This window comes from Anabrus simplex, chromosome 1 (assembly GCF_040414725.1).
Source record: "Anabrus simplex isolate iqAnaSimp1 chromosome 1, ASM4041472v1, whole genome shotgun sequence".
In the NCBI taxonomy this organism is placed as follows: Eukaryota; Metazoa; Arthropoda; class Insecta; order Orthoptera; family Tettigoniidae; genus Anabrus; species Anabrus simplex.
This window is the reverse complement of record NC_090265.1, coordinates 766547795-766562698: the sequence shown is the minus strand read 5'-3', so window position 1 is coordinate 766562698 and position 14904 is coordinate 766547795. Positions and strand designations below refer to the sequence as shown.

At 41.6% G+C, this 14904-nt stretch overlaps 1 protein-coding gene across 1 annotated transcript in view; it reads right to left on the bottom strand.

The window, feature by feature from the left end:
- BckdhB (Branched chain keto acid dehydrogenase E1 subunit beta) overlaps positions 1-14904 on the bottom strand; it is a 309243-nt gene that overhangs the window by 104778 nt on the left and 189561 nt on the right. The window contains exon 6 of the mRNA XM_067146689.2: positions 5970-6115. Within this exon, the coding sequence (XP_067002790.2) occupies positions 5970-6115 (146 nt within the window). The remainder of the gene's footprint in view (positions 1-5969; positions 6116-14904) is intronic.

The following is a 14904-nucleotide window of genomic DNA, read 5'->3' as shown; positions in this document are numbered from 1 at the left end:
TCGCTCTAGCCCGGCACCATGCCAGGCGTGCACGTCTATGCTGTGGAGTCAATGGTAGTCTTCTGAGCGGACGCCGGGAGTGCAGGCCTCCTTCAACCAATCGACGGGAAATTGTTCTGGTCGATATTGGAACAGCCAGGGTGTCTTGCACATGCTGAAGAATGGCGGTTGACGTGACGTGCGGGGCTGCCACCGCTTGGCGGCGGATGCGCCGATCCTCGCTTGCTGACGTCACTCGGGCTGCGCCTGGACCCCTCGCACGTGCCACATGTCCCTGCGCCAACCATCTTTGCCACAGGCGCTGCACCGTGGACGCATCCCTATGGGTATCGGCTGCGATTTGACGAAGTGACCAACCTGCCCTTCTCAGCCCGATCACCATACCCCTCGTAAAGTCGTCTGTCTGCTGGAAATGCCTCCGTTGGCGGCGGCCTGGCATTCTTAGCTATACACGTGTCCTGTGGCACACGGCAACACGTTCTACAATGACTGTCGGCTGAGAAATCACTGTACGAAGTGGGCCATTCGCCAACGCCGTGTGCCATTTATCGTTCGCTCCGTGCGCAGCACAGCGGCGCATTTCACATCATGAGCATACCTCAGTGACGTCAGTCTACCCTGCAACTGGCATAAAGTTCTGACCACTCCTTCTTGGTGTTGCATTTGCTCTGTCAGTCAGTGTATATTTGTCTTTATTTCTCAGCTCGTAATATTTTCGTAACTCTCCACGAGCGCTCTGTGTAGGCATCAGCAAGTGCTGCTTTCTGTCATACGATACGAGAGCCAGTTGTTCATGGTATATATCTCGCTTGAAAGACTATATCTCGGCCTTTCATCTGAAATATGTATCGAGTTGGTTTGTTTCGCATATAGTAAGTGTTATTCCCCTCATTCAGTTTCGTCCTTCTGCTTTCGGTCTTGCTGCAGCTTTATCAGTCCGTGTGGCGCGCCGCGCTCAGCCGTGGTTTGACTGACAGTAACGTGCTTGGAATATTATATAATTCAGAAGAACGTTTAGTCGGAAGTAGTAGTGACAGTATTAGCAGCACTGATAATGGAATAGATGATGTGGCAGTGTTAAATGATGAGTGACGATGAGGAGGAAACAGTACTTGGAAATTTCGTGTAGGAGACTATAGATAATTATACAGGTCAAAGGGAAGTTTTCAACAGTGAAGAATGATTCCTAAATTCTGTAATAATATTCACACATGACACAGAGACAAATATTGAGCAATTAGGGGTACCTTATCGGAGCAGCTGGTGAAAGGTCTGTTTACAAAATACGCTCGCTCGGGTGGGGAAAGAAATATTCAAAGCCGGAGTGCATCAGATAATACAGTTCCAAGGTTGCAGAAAAGACATTTTATCAGGAAATTAGCACCGAAGAGTGAGAAATCCAAACCTCAGTGACGTTGTATCGTGTGTTAAAAACATGACGAAAAGAAGACATCAGTGTACTGCTGCCAGGAGTGTGACTTGGGTCCCTGTCTCGAAGAGTGCTTCGAACTCTATCACACGAACTAAATTACTAAGGAAATGTGAAACAATTATGTTATTATCTGCACGTACTTAGTTCTGTTATAAGGAATTCCAAATTTCGTGAATATCGGGCTACTCTTATACTTGTAGTAACGTTGTAAGTGAATCAATATATTTTAGTCGCGCGTAGTTGACATCTCATCCGGCCGCGGGGTAGGAAGCTCTTTAAATGGCTGCGACGCTGAGGGGTTAATTGCAGACTCAGAAAAATAAATGAATAGAATGCTGAAAGTCCTCTCAGGCACTCTTAAACTATGGAAATTAAAACTAAACAAAATTAAAATGAAAGTAATGGTAGTATGGAAAATATATGGAAGAAATTAAAACCAATGTAAAAATTGATGACATCAGAATTGATCTGGTGAAACAATTCTGTTATCTCGGTAGTATGATAACAGAGGATAATAGATGCTTCATGGAAGTAAAGAGAAGAATAGCATTGGCAAAACAGGCATTTATGAGTAAGAAAAACATTTTAACCAGCACACACATGAATATAGATGTCAGAAAATCCTTTGCAAAATCATTTGTATGGAGTACACTTCAGTATGGAAGTGAGAGTTGGACTCTGGGTAAATTAGAAAGGAATCGACTTGCAGCTGCTGAAATGTGGATATGGCAAAAAATGACCAGAACGAGCTGGACGGAAAGAAAAACCAACCTGGAAGTCTTAAGGGAAGTTAAAGAAGAGAGAAGATTTTTAAACGAAATGGAAAACAGGAAATTAAAATTTATTGGACATGTCATCAGACACAATACTTTCATCACTACCATTCTTGAAGGGAAAGTGCTGGGAAAGAAAGGGAGAGGAAGACCTAGGATGAAGTATTTGCACAACATCAAGAAGAGGTTAGGTTGTGACAATTACATGGAACTGAAACGAACAGCAAATGAAAGAAAAGAGTGGTTGCATCGACAAGGCTTTAGCCTTTAGAATATTGATTGATTGATTGATTGATTGATTGATTGATTGATTGATTGATTGATTGATTGATTGATTGATTGATTGATTGATTGATTGATTGATTGATTGGGTTGGGATATAGTACCATATCTGAAGTACTTATTTGATTATTGTTTACATGAAGGAGCTCTACGAAATAAATGTAGAGTTGCTATAGTAGCCCCTGTGTATAAAAGAAAGGGTGATAGATATAAAGCTGAAAATTATGGGAATCACTGTAAGTACCTAGGTGTTAATATAAGGAAAGATCTTCATTGGGGTAATCACATAAATGGGATTGTAAATAAAAGGTACAGATCTCTGCACATGATTACGAGGGTGTTTAGGGGTTGTAGGAAGGATGTAAAGGAGAGGGCATATAAGTATCTGGTAAGACCCCAACTACAGTATGGTTCCAGTGTATGGGACCCTCAACAGAAGTACTCGATTCAAGAACTGGGAAAAAATCCAAAGAAAAGAAGCTCGATTTGTTCTGGGTGATTTCCAACAAGAGTACCTAGCGTCACAAAAATGTTGCAAAATTTGGGCTGGGAAGACTTGGGAGAAGGGAGACGAGCTGCTTGACTATGTTTCAAGCTGTCAGTGGAGAGATGGTGTGGAATGACATTAGTAGACAAATAAGTTTGGGTGGTGTCTTTAAAAGTAGGAAAGATCACAATACGAAGATAAAGTTGGAATTCAAGAGGGCAAATTGGGGCAAATACTCATTTATAGGAAGGCGAGTTAGAGATTGGAATAACTTACCAAGGGTGATGTTCAATAAATTTCCAATTTCTTTGAAATCATTTAAGAAAAGGTTAGAAAAACAATTGATAGGGAAACTGGCACCTGCCCTAAATGCAGAAAAGTAGCGAATGATTGTGTGATTGAATGGATAACACCATCTTTACTCTGGAACCTTCTGTCATGTTCTCACCACCCCTCCTACATACATATATATACATATAGCATATATAGTACCCCAAATCACCTGAATTTTGTTCAGCATCTTTTGTGTGATTTTGTGAGGTGAGATAAAGAGCATGCTGGTTTGAGTTGATACATCTTTACATCATGAACAAGGTAGTACCCCAAATCACCTGAATTTTGTTCAGCATCTTTTGTGTGGTTTTGTGAGGTGAGATAAACAGCACGCTGGTTTGGGTTGATACATCTTTACATCATGAACAAGGTGAGCAGGGGTACTGCAGTCTTTAATCATTCCAAACCAGTCTTAAGTTTCAAAAGCTCTTAATCAGACTTACTGTTAGCGGGTGTGTTTCTTCTCACACAGGAGCTTTATTATGGACTTTGTGAATGGGCTGGAAAGCACAGCAATTCAGGGAGCACTGATTCGAAGGAAACATTAATGAGAGTGCATATCATGCATCCTGTAGTCAAGCTGAGAAAAGTGCGTTGTTCCCACTTTTGTTTGGTTTTCACAAGGGTTTACATCTGGACTTGGTCGAGTTTGGAAAAGACTTTGGGAACTAACAAGTTGGTGTTGGATGTGTTTGCTAGCTTTGATAAATTCTTTTTTCAAATCGGATGCCACATCTAAGGGGAGTCTGAACTTTAATGGACCGAAACTTGTTTAAGCTGAAATTTAATTCTGAACATGAACTAGTTTATCTTGGCTAGATATTAGATTGGTTTGTTCTTGTTAATGCTGTTAAAATATAATGTTAAAGACATTGTTCTGAAAGGTTCTATAACATTAATAAAAGGGAGAATTCTATCAAGCAAATTATTTCACTGTTTCTTAGAAATTATTAGCCCTATCAGAGTTCATTTTCTGGGTGATTGACTTAACATATTGCTATTATTACTAGGGTAGAATGGTAGCTGTTTGACCATTTGCTTACAACTGGCAAATGGTTAGCCCCAGCGTCTGACTGCGCTCTCTGCTCTTCCAAAGAAAACACTAGCAATCACTGTTCCAACTCTGTGGGTAGTGCCTCAGAGCAGTATGGTAACATAGTAAAGAAAGTGCAACATCTAAAGATTTAATATAATTAATATAAAACGCTTCCCCTCTTAAGGTAGCATTACACGTAGTCGCAAAGTTTTCCCCATTTCCTTGCAAACCATAATGATGATAATGATTGTTGTTCAAAGGGCCTAACAGCTAATGGTATGAGGTGCAATGAAATGACACGATAATTAAAACTTCAAAATGGATGCACTGACTGGAATCTAAAACGAATGATGATGAAATATGACCATCAATCCAAAACAGTCGGTGGATTCAATTCACAATTCCTTATTTTCGGAGATGATGCTTGTAGTCCAAACGGGTCCAAAATCCAGGTCACCGGCCCGTCATAATAGTAATCACTGGTAAAGCAGAGCCATTGTGTTCCTCCTATAGTGGTACTAATCACAGGTGATGTAGACTCATGGTGTTTCTTGCGTGGTGGTACTAAACACAGGTAATGTAGACCCATGGTATGTACACACAATAGCACCACTCACAGGTAACACAAACCCATGGTGTTTCGCACCACTCACAAGCAATGCAGGCCTATGATGTTCCTCACATAGTAGGACTAATTACGGGCGCTGGTATTCCCATGGTGTCCCTGACATAGTGGAACTAATCACATGCCACATACACTCGTGGTGTTGTTTACATAGTAGTACTTATCATAGGCAATGTAGACCCACGGTGTATCACACATTATTGTAACACCCACAGGCAACAAAAACCTATGGTGTTCGTCACATAATGGTGGTGTTTCTCACATAGTGGTACTAATCACACAAAGTAGACCTATGGTGTTTCTCATATAAAGTGGTACTACTCATAGGTAATGGAGACCCATTCTGAACAAAGTGGAACCGACCAGTCGAATAAACACAATGACCATTATCACAAGCAATGCCCACACATGTAGTGTTTCTCACATAATGGTTCTCCTCCTATGTAACATAGACCCATGGTTTTCCTTGCAAGGTGGTATTACACTAGTTGCAAGATCAATCCATGGTGTTCTGCGTGTAATGGTACTAATCACAAGTAGTCTCATGGGTCTAATGTCATTATCCCTTGGCCACCCCTTTTAGTTGCCCCTTACGACAGGCAGGGGATATCATGGGTGTATTCTTCGTCTGCATCCCCCACCCACAGGAGATCTCACAAACCGTTACAAATTCAAGAGGACAAACTGGTGCAAATATTCGTTTTTAGGAAGAGGAATTAGGGATTGGAATAAATTACCAAGGGAGATATTCAACAAACTTCCAACTTTTATGAAATTATTTAAGAAAAGACTCCTCAGTGACAGTCTTAAATGCAGTTCTGGCACCAACTCCTACCAGTGATGTGCAAGAACACCCTGTATTCATCTTATTTTGTACCAGTATGGACCCTGAATGTAAGAAACATACATGAAACATACATTCATTAGTGATGATGAAGCAGGTGGTTCCAACCAATAAAAATCAAACCCCAGGAAATGAAAGATGTACTGAGGGTACTTACGTTACACACAGTAGTTTTGTCCCAAGGCAGGATGCTAACAAGGTCTATAACTTCACAGGATACATTGAGCTTCTCATGAGCCAACTCAGCAACATCTCTCAGCACATGGACCTGCGTGCCCCAGCCGACGAGAGTCACGTGGTCGCCTGCAACGCCAGGTACAAAAATACAATAAGAAAAGTTTGATAGAAAAATGATATTTCCATTTAATAAAGTTTTAATGATATGACGACAAGCTGAATATTCAGTCAAACTCTACACCATGTACTACGTAAGATACAGTATCTATCTAAATGTATATAAAAATGCGCGCGTGCGTGTGGGGGGTGTGTGTGTGTATGTAAATGACATCTCCTAAACCACTGGAGCAATTTCAACCAAACTTGGTACACTTATGATGTACTATCTGGAGATGAGCACTGGGGGGTAGGCCATCCCTAGCAACCTTAGGGATGGGGGCAGGGAAGATAGGTAAAAAGATAACTGAAAATAGTGTTGAATCCATAGTGAGATTACGGATTTTTTATAAAGTCCAAGTTCAGTCCTCTTTTGGATGGGGGAGAGAGAGACATAAAAATAATCGAAAATAGTGTCGAACCCATACTTTTCAGGGTCGCTGAGAAGAATAGTTTTTTAAGTCCAAATTCAATGCCCTTCTGCATAGGGGGAGAGATATGAAGAAAAATAAAACGTCCAAATTGACCGGGATAAAGGACATATGTGTGTATTTTCGAGCATAGCTGTCAGCTAAACTTGGAACATATATTACTTACTATCCAGAAAAAATACTAAAATACTGTGGGGTTATGACACCCCTATAACCCCTATGAGAGGGGATGAAACAAATATATAGATAAACGACCAATATTAGGGTCGAATCCATAGTTTTCACACTACAGGAGCGATTTCAACCAAACTTTGTACACTTACTACTTACCATTACAAAACAAACCGCGTGGAGGTAAGACCCTTAAGGGTGGAGTTGAGAAGGGGTGAGACACAAAAATAATTGAAAATAGTGTCCAATCCATAGTCTTCGGGGTTGCTGAGATGAATAGTGACACCCTGGACTTTTTAAAGTCCAAGTTCAACCCCCTGTGGCATAGGAGGTAAGAAAGAGTGAAAAAAGAAAATTACCAAAGTGACCAAGATTATGGATGTATGTGTGTGAACTATGACCCTTTATAGCTGTCAACTAAACTTGGTACAAATATTACTTACAATCTGGAAAAAGTACTTTAACTGAGAGTCAACTCAAGACCTTAGCGGTCCCTTTGATGTTAGTCAGACTTCTGGTCGGTGAAAAGGCTTCCGCAGCGCCAAATAGTTCCCTAGGTTTGTTACCTGTTCCTGAAGTCAGAAGCTTCCTTCAGTTCGGTTAGGTATTCTGGTGAACTGACTTGACAAATTAAAACATTTTTCCCTGTATAAATATGGAAAATATATCACAGGTTGTATGTTATTCGGGTTCGTTACCAACTCTTATATTTCATACGTAGACGGCTATGAAAGTTATTGTTCTCAGTGGTGTACGTAGCAAAATAATAATTATTCAATATGATATTGATATCTTATTGTACTGTGTACTTAGTAGCCTAAGCTTTGTTCGAGTTCATTCCATTCCTGACAAGTACGCATAATATGTGTGACATTGAAGATGGATGCAAGAAAACTGTTGGCAATACTGGCTGCAACAGCATGTTGAGTATTCATAACGGCTGCCAGCTGTGAGCAAGACATGTGTGATGCTGTGACGCTTGAGTCCTGTGTGAAATACTTTAAAGCCAACAAAAGTGGAGAAAAATTAAGCAGGAAATCTAAACCAAATTGTTTTAAACGTTTCCAGTAGCCTACGAGATGAGAATCTGCTGTGGACTGTGGGAGACGTGGTGAAAAACACCGCGCAGCTGACCGGCGTTTCTGTGCAGTGTTTACGCCGCTTGCGTGAAATTCAAACTCCACGGAAAATCCAAGTCTCCAGCGAAAGATCAATGTGTCAGCTCAGCACTCGCCGTAAATAAAACAGGAAGGGCCTTAACACAGTATGGGAATAGGATCTTTGGCATGTTCGATAATAATAATAATTTGTACTTTGCTTCATATTCGTAACCACCCTCTACCTGCAGAAATGTTGTCATGAGGGGATCATGAGTTCGCTTCTACCTTCCGAATGACGAAAATACAATATTTACAACATTCCTGGAAACATTTTATTTTGCAATTCCACTCACAGGTGGTTTTTTCAGCTTTTAGAACTGTGAGAAACTGCCACTAACAGTCGTTGCACGAGAGCAGAATCGTATACTTATGTTGTAATTACCTATGTGCCTCACATAAATTGCATTATGAAATAAAAATATACCTTGCTTCTCTTGCCTCGGTATTCGTCAGTAATCTGTAGGTTTTACATGGTCAATAAAGGGATAAATAGGTACGGTACATAATCGAAGTGCAGCTATGTGAAAGAATGTGATTTTGTTTGATGGTTCACTATTTCAGAATGAAGTACTTCTCAGATAGACACACAGCGTTAATAATAAGCTAGTTGTGGCGGGGATGGAGAACAGAGACGGGAAGGGGGAACAAGGGGATGTGCTCACGTGTGGAAGGATACTTTTCCTAAGCTCTTGAGTTGAATTTCAGTACCCTTGGGGGGGGGTAAGAAAATAATTGAAAATAGTGCCAAATCCATCATTTTTGGATTCGCTGAGATGAATAGTGACACTCTGGATATTTTTAAGTACAAATTCAGCCTCCTCTGGCATAAGGGTGATAAAGAAAATGTCCAAAATGACCACGATAATGTGTGTGTGTTTTTTATAGCATAGCTGTCAACTAAACTTGATACAAGTATGACTTATTATCTGGAAAAAAATACTGTAGGGGTAAGAGACCCCTAGCACACCTATGGTAGGGGATGAAATGTAAAAGTAATAGAGAACAAACGGTCTTTGTATCGATCCATAGTTTTCGGGCTCGCTGAGATGAACAATGATATTCTGGACGCCTTTTAGTCCAAGTACAGCCTACATGGGCATGGTGATGAGACTGGGTGAAACAAGGAACGTCCAAAATTTGAAAATCTACAGCCTGTTTCCAGTCATTTGACCGGGTCAGGAATGGAATGAATGAAGCAGCAGCGAGAGGATGGGAATTGTGCCGGCTGCCGAGGCCTGCCGCACTCCTCTGGGGCAATGATTAATGAAATGAAATGAGATTGGAGAGTGTTGCTGGAACGAAAGATGACAGGGAAACCAGAGTGCCTGGAGAAAAACCTGTCCAGCCTCCGCTTTTTCCAGCAAAAATCTCACATGGAGTGACCAGGATTTGAAAAACGGAACCCAGCGGTGAGAGGCCGGCGCGTTGCCGCCTGAGCCACGGAGGCTTCCAAAAATTAACAATATTATGGATGTAAAATTACCGAGATTATGAATGTATAGGTCTACGCTCCAGCACAGTTCTCAACCAAACTTGGTACACATGTACTTAGTATCTGAAAAAAATACTGTACGGGTATTACACACCTAGCAACCCGAAGCGAGGGAGTGAAATGTAAAAATAACATAAAATGACCTATATTAGTATCGAATCCATAGTTTTTGGGATCGCTGAGTTGAACGGTTGTGACTCTGGATGCCGTTTAAGTCAAAGTTAAGCCCCAGCCGGAATACGGGTTAGAAGGGGTGGAAAAGAATGTCCAAAATGCAGAGATTCTGGATGGATACGTGTATGTCCTAGCATAGCTCTTAACCAAGCTTGCTACACATGACTTAATACCTGTAAAAAAAAAGAGTGGGGTTAAGACACTCCTATTACACCTAGGGGCGGGGGTGGAAAGGGGGTGGGTGAAGTAAAAATGAATAGAAAATCAGTAATATTAATGTAAAAACCATAGTTTTTGGGTCACTGAGATGAATAATGACACTCTGGATGTCGGTTAAGTCCAGGATCAGCCCCCAACGACATGAGGGGATGTTGAGAAGGGGTTGAAAAGAAAGTGTCGTAAATGACTAAGATTATGGATGTATATATTCCAGCATAGCTCTCTACCAAACATGGAACACATGCGAGTTCTATCCGGAAAAATCACTTTAGGTGTAAGTAGAGATGGTCGATAAATCACGGCTTGTTACTTTGTCACCGATATTTTTTCTGCCACCGATATATCAGATACGCTGTCATGGAAGTATCTGTGACAAAATATTGTTAAGTTGTGTACTTGAATCGCGCTCACTGGGCTATGTCATCCGCTGTAGCTCCAGGTCTATACCCGTTTTTCATTTACCGACTGCGATATTAAAGGTGTTATATAATACATTTTAACATAGTGTATTTATCAGCACAGTAGAGAGAATACCTGTCTAGCAACTCTATATGTCAATAGCTAGCTCATGTGTCATACGTAGCGCGAATCGAACAGATTAGTCCTCAGCTGGCAAATGAGGCATGTTTGAATACATAACATTTTTTCGAGAAGTACTCGCCCAATTTTCAAAATAATCACGGTGCTGAATTTGTAATGTTTGTAGATGTAAGGCTATGCGTACAAAATAGTGTGGTGCCGCTTAAAAAAAGCGAAGCTAGTACCATGCTCCCAGAAAACATTAACGTCATGACAAAGTTCTTACTTTATGTTCGATATTAGCCCTTTGGTACCATTAATGGAAGTGAAAACACAATGTCAATATTTTTAACTGTTCACAAGTTATTTGAGGTAGACAACTTTGCCGAATAGCCCTGTATATGGAAGGAATCTTTGTATTAAGTTCATAAATTTATTATTTTTAGTATTTTTATTTTTAAACCTACATTAAGTACTGTAAGTTTGTATCCCGGAGGCACAACACGGATAATCACATTCCGCTTATTAATTTATTGCGCATCATGTTAACAACCTTTCCCCTATGCGTTATTAAAATTCAAATTATAAATGCGAATATTATTTTTCCCACTTCTAATGTTCCGAATCTTTCAAAAAATACTACCCGATTTTGCCATCATATTAACGAGAAGTATTTCCATACTGCGACCAAAGAGTCACTGTAACGATAATCGTATGCTCGTGCTTCCTGTGTCTGAATCACAAATAAAAGTCAGATATTTTTATGTCACAGATACGCCTGTCACCGATATGCTGAAATATCGGTTAAGCTCATCTCTAGGCGTGTGGCTGAGGAGTGGGTGACCTATAAAAATAATCGAAAATGACCAATATTAGTGTCAAGTTCATAGTTTTCTCGATTCCTGATACGTATACAGGCATTTTGGAAACCATTTAAGTGCAAGATCAGTCCCCATTAGTATGGGGATTAAGACGAGATGAAAAAGAATGTGCAAAAATATCAGGATTATAGAAATATGTGTGTGTGTTCCAGCATAGCACTCAACCAAACTCGCTAAACATGTGACTTAATATCTGGAAAAAATACCTTGGAGGTACGACACCCCAAGCAGCCCTTGGGGTTGGTGCGTGACATAAAAATTAGTTGCAAACGACCTATATTCGTGTCGAATCCATGGTTTTTGGGGTTGCTGAGATGAATGGTGACAATCTGAATGGCGTTGAAATTCACGTTCAACCTCCATCGGCATGGGGATTCAGAAGCAGAACACTGTAAGTGTTGAATCATCATTTTCAGCTTCCCTAGGCTGATTAGTGACTGTTCCAGGGGCTGTTGAAATGGTGTACATCATTCCTATAGTGCAACACGTAAATACTGTATATATAGTTATAACTTACTTTCATTATTGATTTGAAAGAGACAATCTCGGCTGTCACAAGGACAACGTTCAAAGCGAAACTACACGATCTCAAAGTAAAATTTAAACACATAAGAATAACTCTAAATCTACAAACAAATTCGTAAAATATGAACCAATGTCACAATAAAGAAATGTACAATAATTAATTTCAAATAGTTAACACAAATCTTAAAATTGGACATTCAAAAGAATTACCCAGGCAGAGCCGGGTACTACAGCTAGTAACGGGTGCCAGAAAATGATCTCCGCAGTGCCTACCTGCTGCTGCGTGAGGGAGCATCAGCAGTTTAGTTGGCAGCACGGTGTCATATCTGTCACCCTTGCTCGCCGAGAGGCCCATGGTCAACAGGATAGCAGTACAGGGAAGGCCACGTGTGAGCTGTGGGCTGTTGAAATCGTCAGTGTGTATTGCATTAAGCGAGCATTCAGATAGATTACTGGAACAGTGTAACAGGATACAAGCAGTAATGTTTACTACTGAAGGGAGAGCTTTTTTGGTGGAATACGCTTTTTGCGAAGGCGATCGGTTTTGCAGAAAATGTAAACTAAAATTTCGGGCGCTGTTTTCTCATTCAAAGTGTCCAAACCAGGATACCGTTCAGGATTTGATAAGTCAATTTCGTGTGACCGGCTCAGTTCACGATGCACCGGGAACAGGCAGGCCTACGGTTTTAACAGACAAAAAATTATTGATGAACCAAAGTGAATATAATTAATTATGTGCAGTCCATTACGGAAGACACTTTAGTGAAAGTCTTCGACAATATGTGTAAACGTGTTGAAGTCTATCTTCGAACATAAGGATAACACTTCCAGCAACTTTCATGAATTGATGTGGTAAGTACAAAGTTTACTGTTTTATTTATTTATATATACAACCGAGAGCAGCCGCGCTGCCAACTTAACTACTGATGCCATCTCGCACAGCAGCACGTAGGCGCTGCGGAGAACATTTCCTGGCATCCACAACTCTTAAGGATGGAAGTCTTCAATCGGTATGGGTATCTTCGGTGTCTACTCACAGACAATGGCAGTCAGTTCACTTCCAGACAGTGATTGCAAACTTTGTCGGAGTGGGGAACTGAACACTGGACGACACCATCTACCATCCACAGGCGAATCCCACCGAACCGAGAAACCAGAAGCTAATTGAATATAGGCTATATAATAAGAGTTTTGTCTGTACACTGGCCAGAATTTTAAAAGAATAGTATTTCTGTAGTGGTCGTGCCCAAGGCAACAAGGAAATGCACTTTTTAATTTTCTGTAATTTCTGTCTGTCTGTCTGTCTGTCTGTCTGTCTGTATGTATGTGTGTGTGCGTGTGTGTGTGTGCGCGCGCGTGCAACACGAGAAAAACGGACAAAAAATATTTAATGAAAATTGGTATGTTAAGTCGGAGAATAAGTCGCTACAATCTCGGCCATAAATAATTGTATTCACGCTGACTGAAATGGTAGTTTAGGGGAAGGCCTAAAATTAAATTATCAAATATTTATGTTGTTAGTGGCTCTATGGATAAATACTACATAACTAAAGTTATATACACTAGTGTCCAAAAGTTAAGCATAATCACTAAACGAGGCCATACCGCCTGATAGGAATGTCAGAGGGAATGCGTGGCAAATGGAAGTTGAATCACAAACCATATGTCACACGACTTGTCCAGAAAAACAGTGTCAGAAAGGTTCTGATAGCCCTTTGACAACAACTAACAAAACTTGGCAATGTCTTCCAAAACAAAATATGTTGTTAATAGTGTGTATGGTTACCCCTAACGGCCATATATGAGTAGTATAAGTGGAGAGTTTGGCGGCCGCCACCGCCACAGGCCCTCCGCCGCATTGACCACCAGCAAGGTCATTGCTATGCTGGCTAAGACTGCGTGCTTAACCTCACAACCGCCATCTTGGATAGGCTTAACCTTTTTTTGACGTGTAAGAGACCGAGCCCAACATCATGGAGGAGCCTAACCTCAGTTTTACAGCCGGATGCCCTTCGAGACACATAAGAGAGCCAGCCTAACCTCACATCCGCCATCTTGGAGGGGCTTAACGTAACTTTTTACGCACAAGACAGAAAGCCTAACCTCATGGAAGGGCCTAACCTCAGATTTACAGCCGGATGCCCTTCCTGAGGGATAAGGGAGTGAGCCTAACCTCACATCCGCTATCTTGGAGGGTCTTAACCATACTTTTTACGCACAAGACAGAAAGCCTAACCTCATGGAATGGCCTAACCTCAGTTTTACAGCCGGATGCCCTTCCCGACGGATAAGAGAGCGAGCTTAACTTCACAGACGCTATCGTGCAGGGGGCTTAACATTACTTTTCACCCACACACAAGACAGCAAGCCTAACCTCATGGAGGGGCCCAGCCTCAGTTTTACGGCCGGATGCCCTTCGCGACGTCATCTTAAGTAGTAGGGCAATGAGTATTCTCGAGACGTTATTTTAAGTAGTAGGGCAATGGAGATTAGCATAAGAGAGCACACATAACCGCATGGAGGAACCTAACCTCAGTTTTACGGCCGGCTGCATTTCCCGACGCCAACTGCACAAATGGCGGCTATACACAGCTCCTTATGAGACACCACAAGGGCACTTGCGCCAGATGTCTGCTGCTCTTATGAGACTCCCTAGGGACGCTTGCGCAAGATGGCTGCTATCCATAGGCTCTTATGAGACACCCTAGGGACGCTTGCGCAAGATGGCGGCTATCTAATTCTACAAGATGGCGGCTATACAGGGCTCTTATGAGACAGCCTAGGGGTGCTTGCGCAGATGGCTGCTATTCATAGGCTCTTATGAGACTCACTGGGGACGCTTGCGCAAAATGGCGGCTATACATAGACTCTTACGAGACGGCCATAGGCGATTGCACAAGATGGCGACTATACATGGGTTCTTATGGAGAAAGGTGATGGCTATGGACGCTTGTGTAAGATGGCGGCAATACACAGGCTTATATGGAGAAAGCTAGCTTAGAGGCTACTGTGCAAGATGGCGCCTATGCACAGGCTCTTAGAAGGCTAACTCCTAGAACGTTGACCAGAGCAAGATCGCGGCTATACATAGGCTCTTATGGAGAAACCTGGCACAGGGATGACATAGGGATTAAGGTGACGGCCTAAGGCTGATTGCACAAGATGGCAGCCGTGTACAACTTCCTAG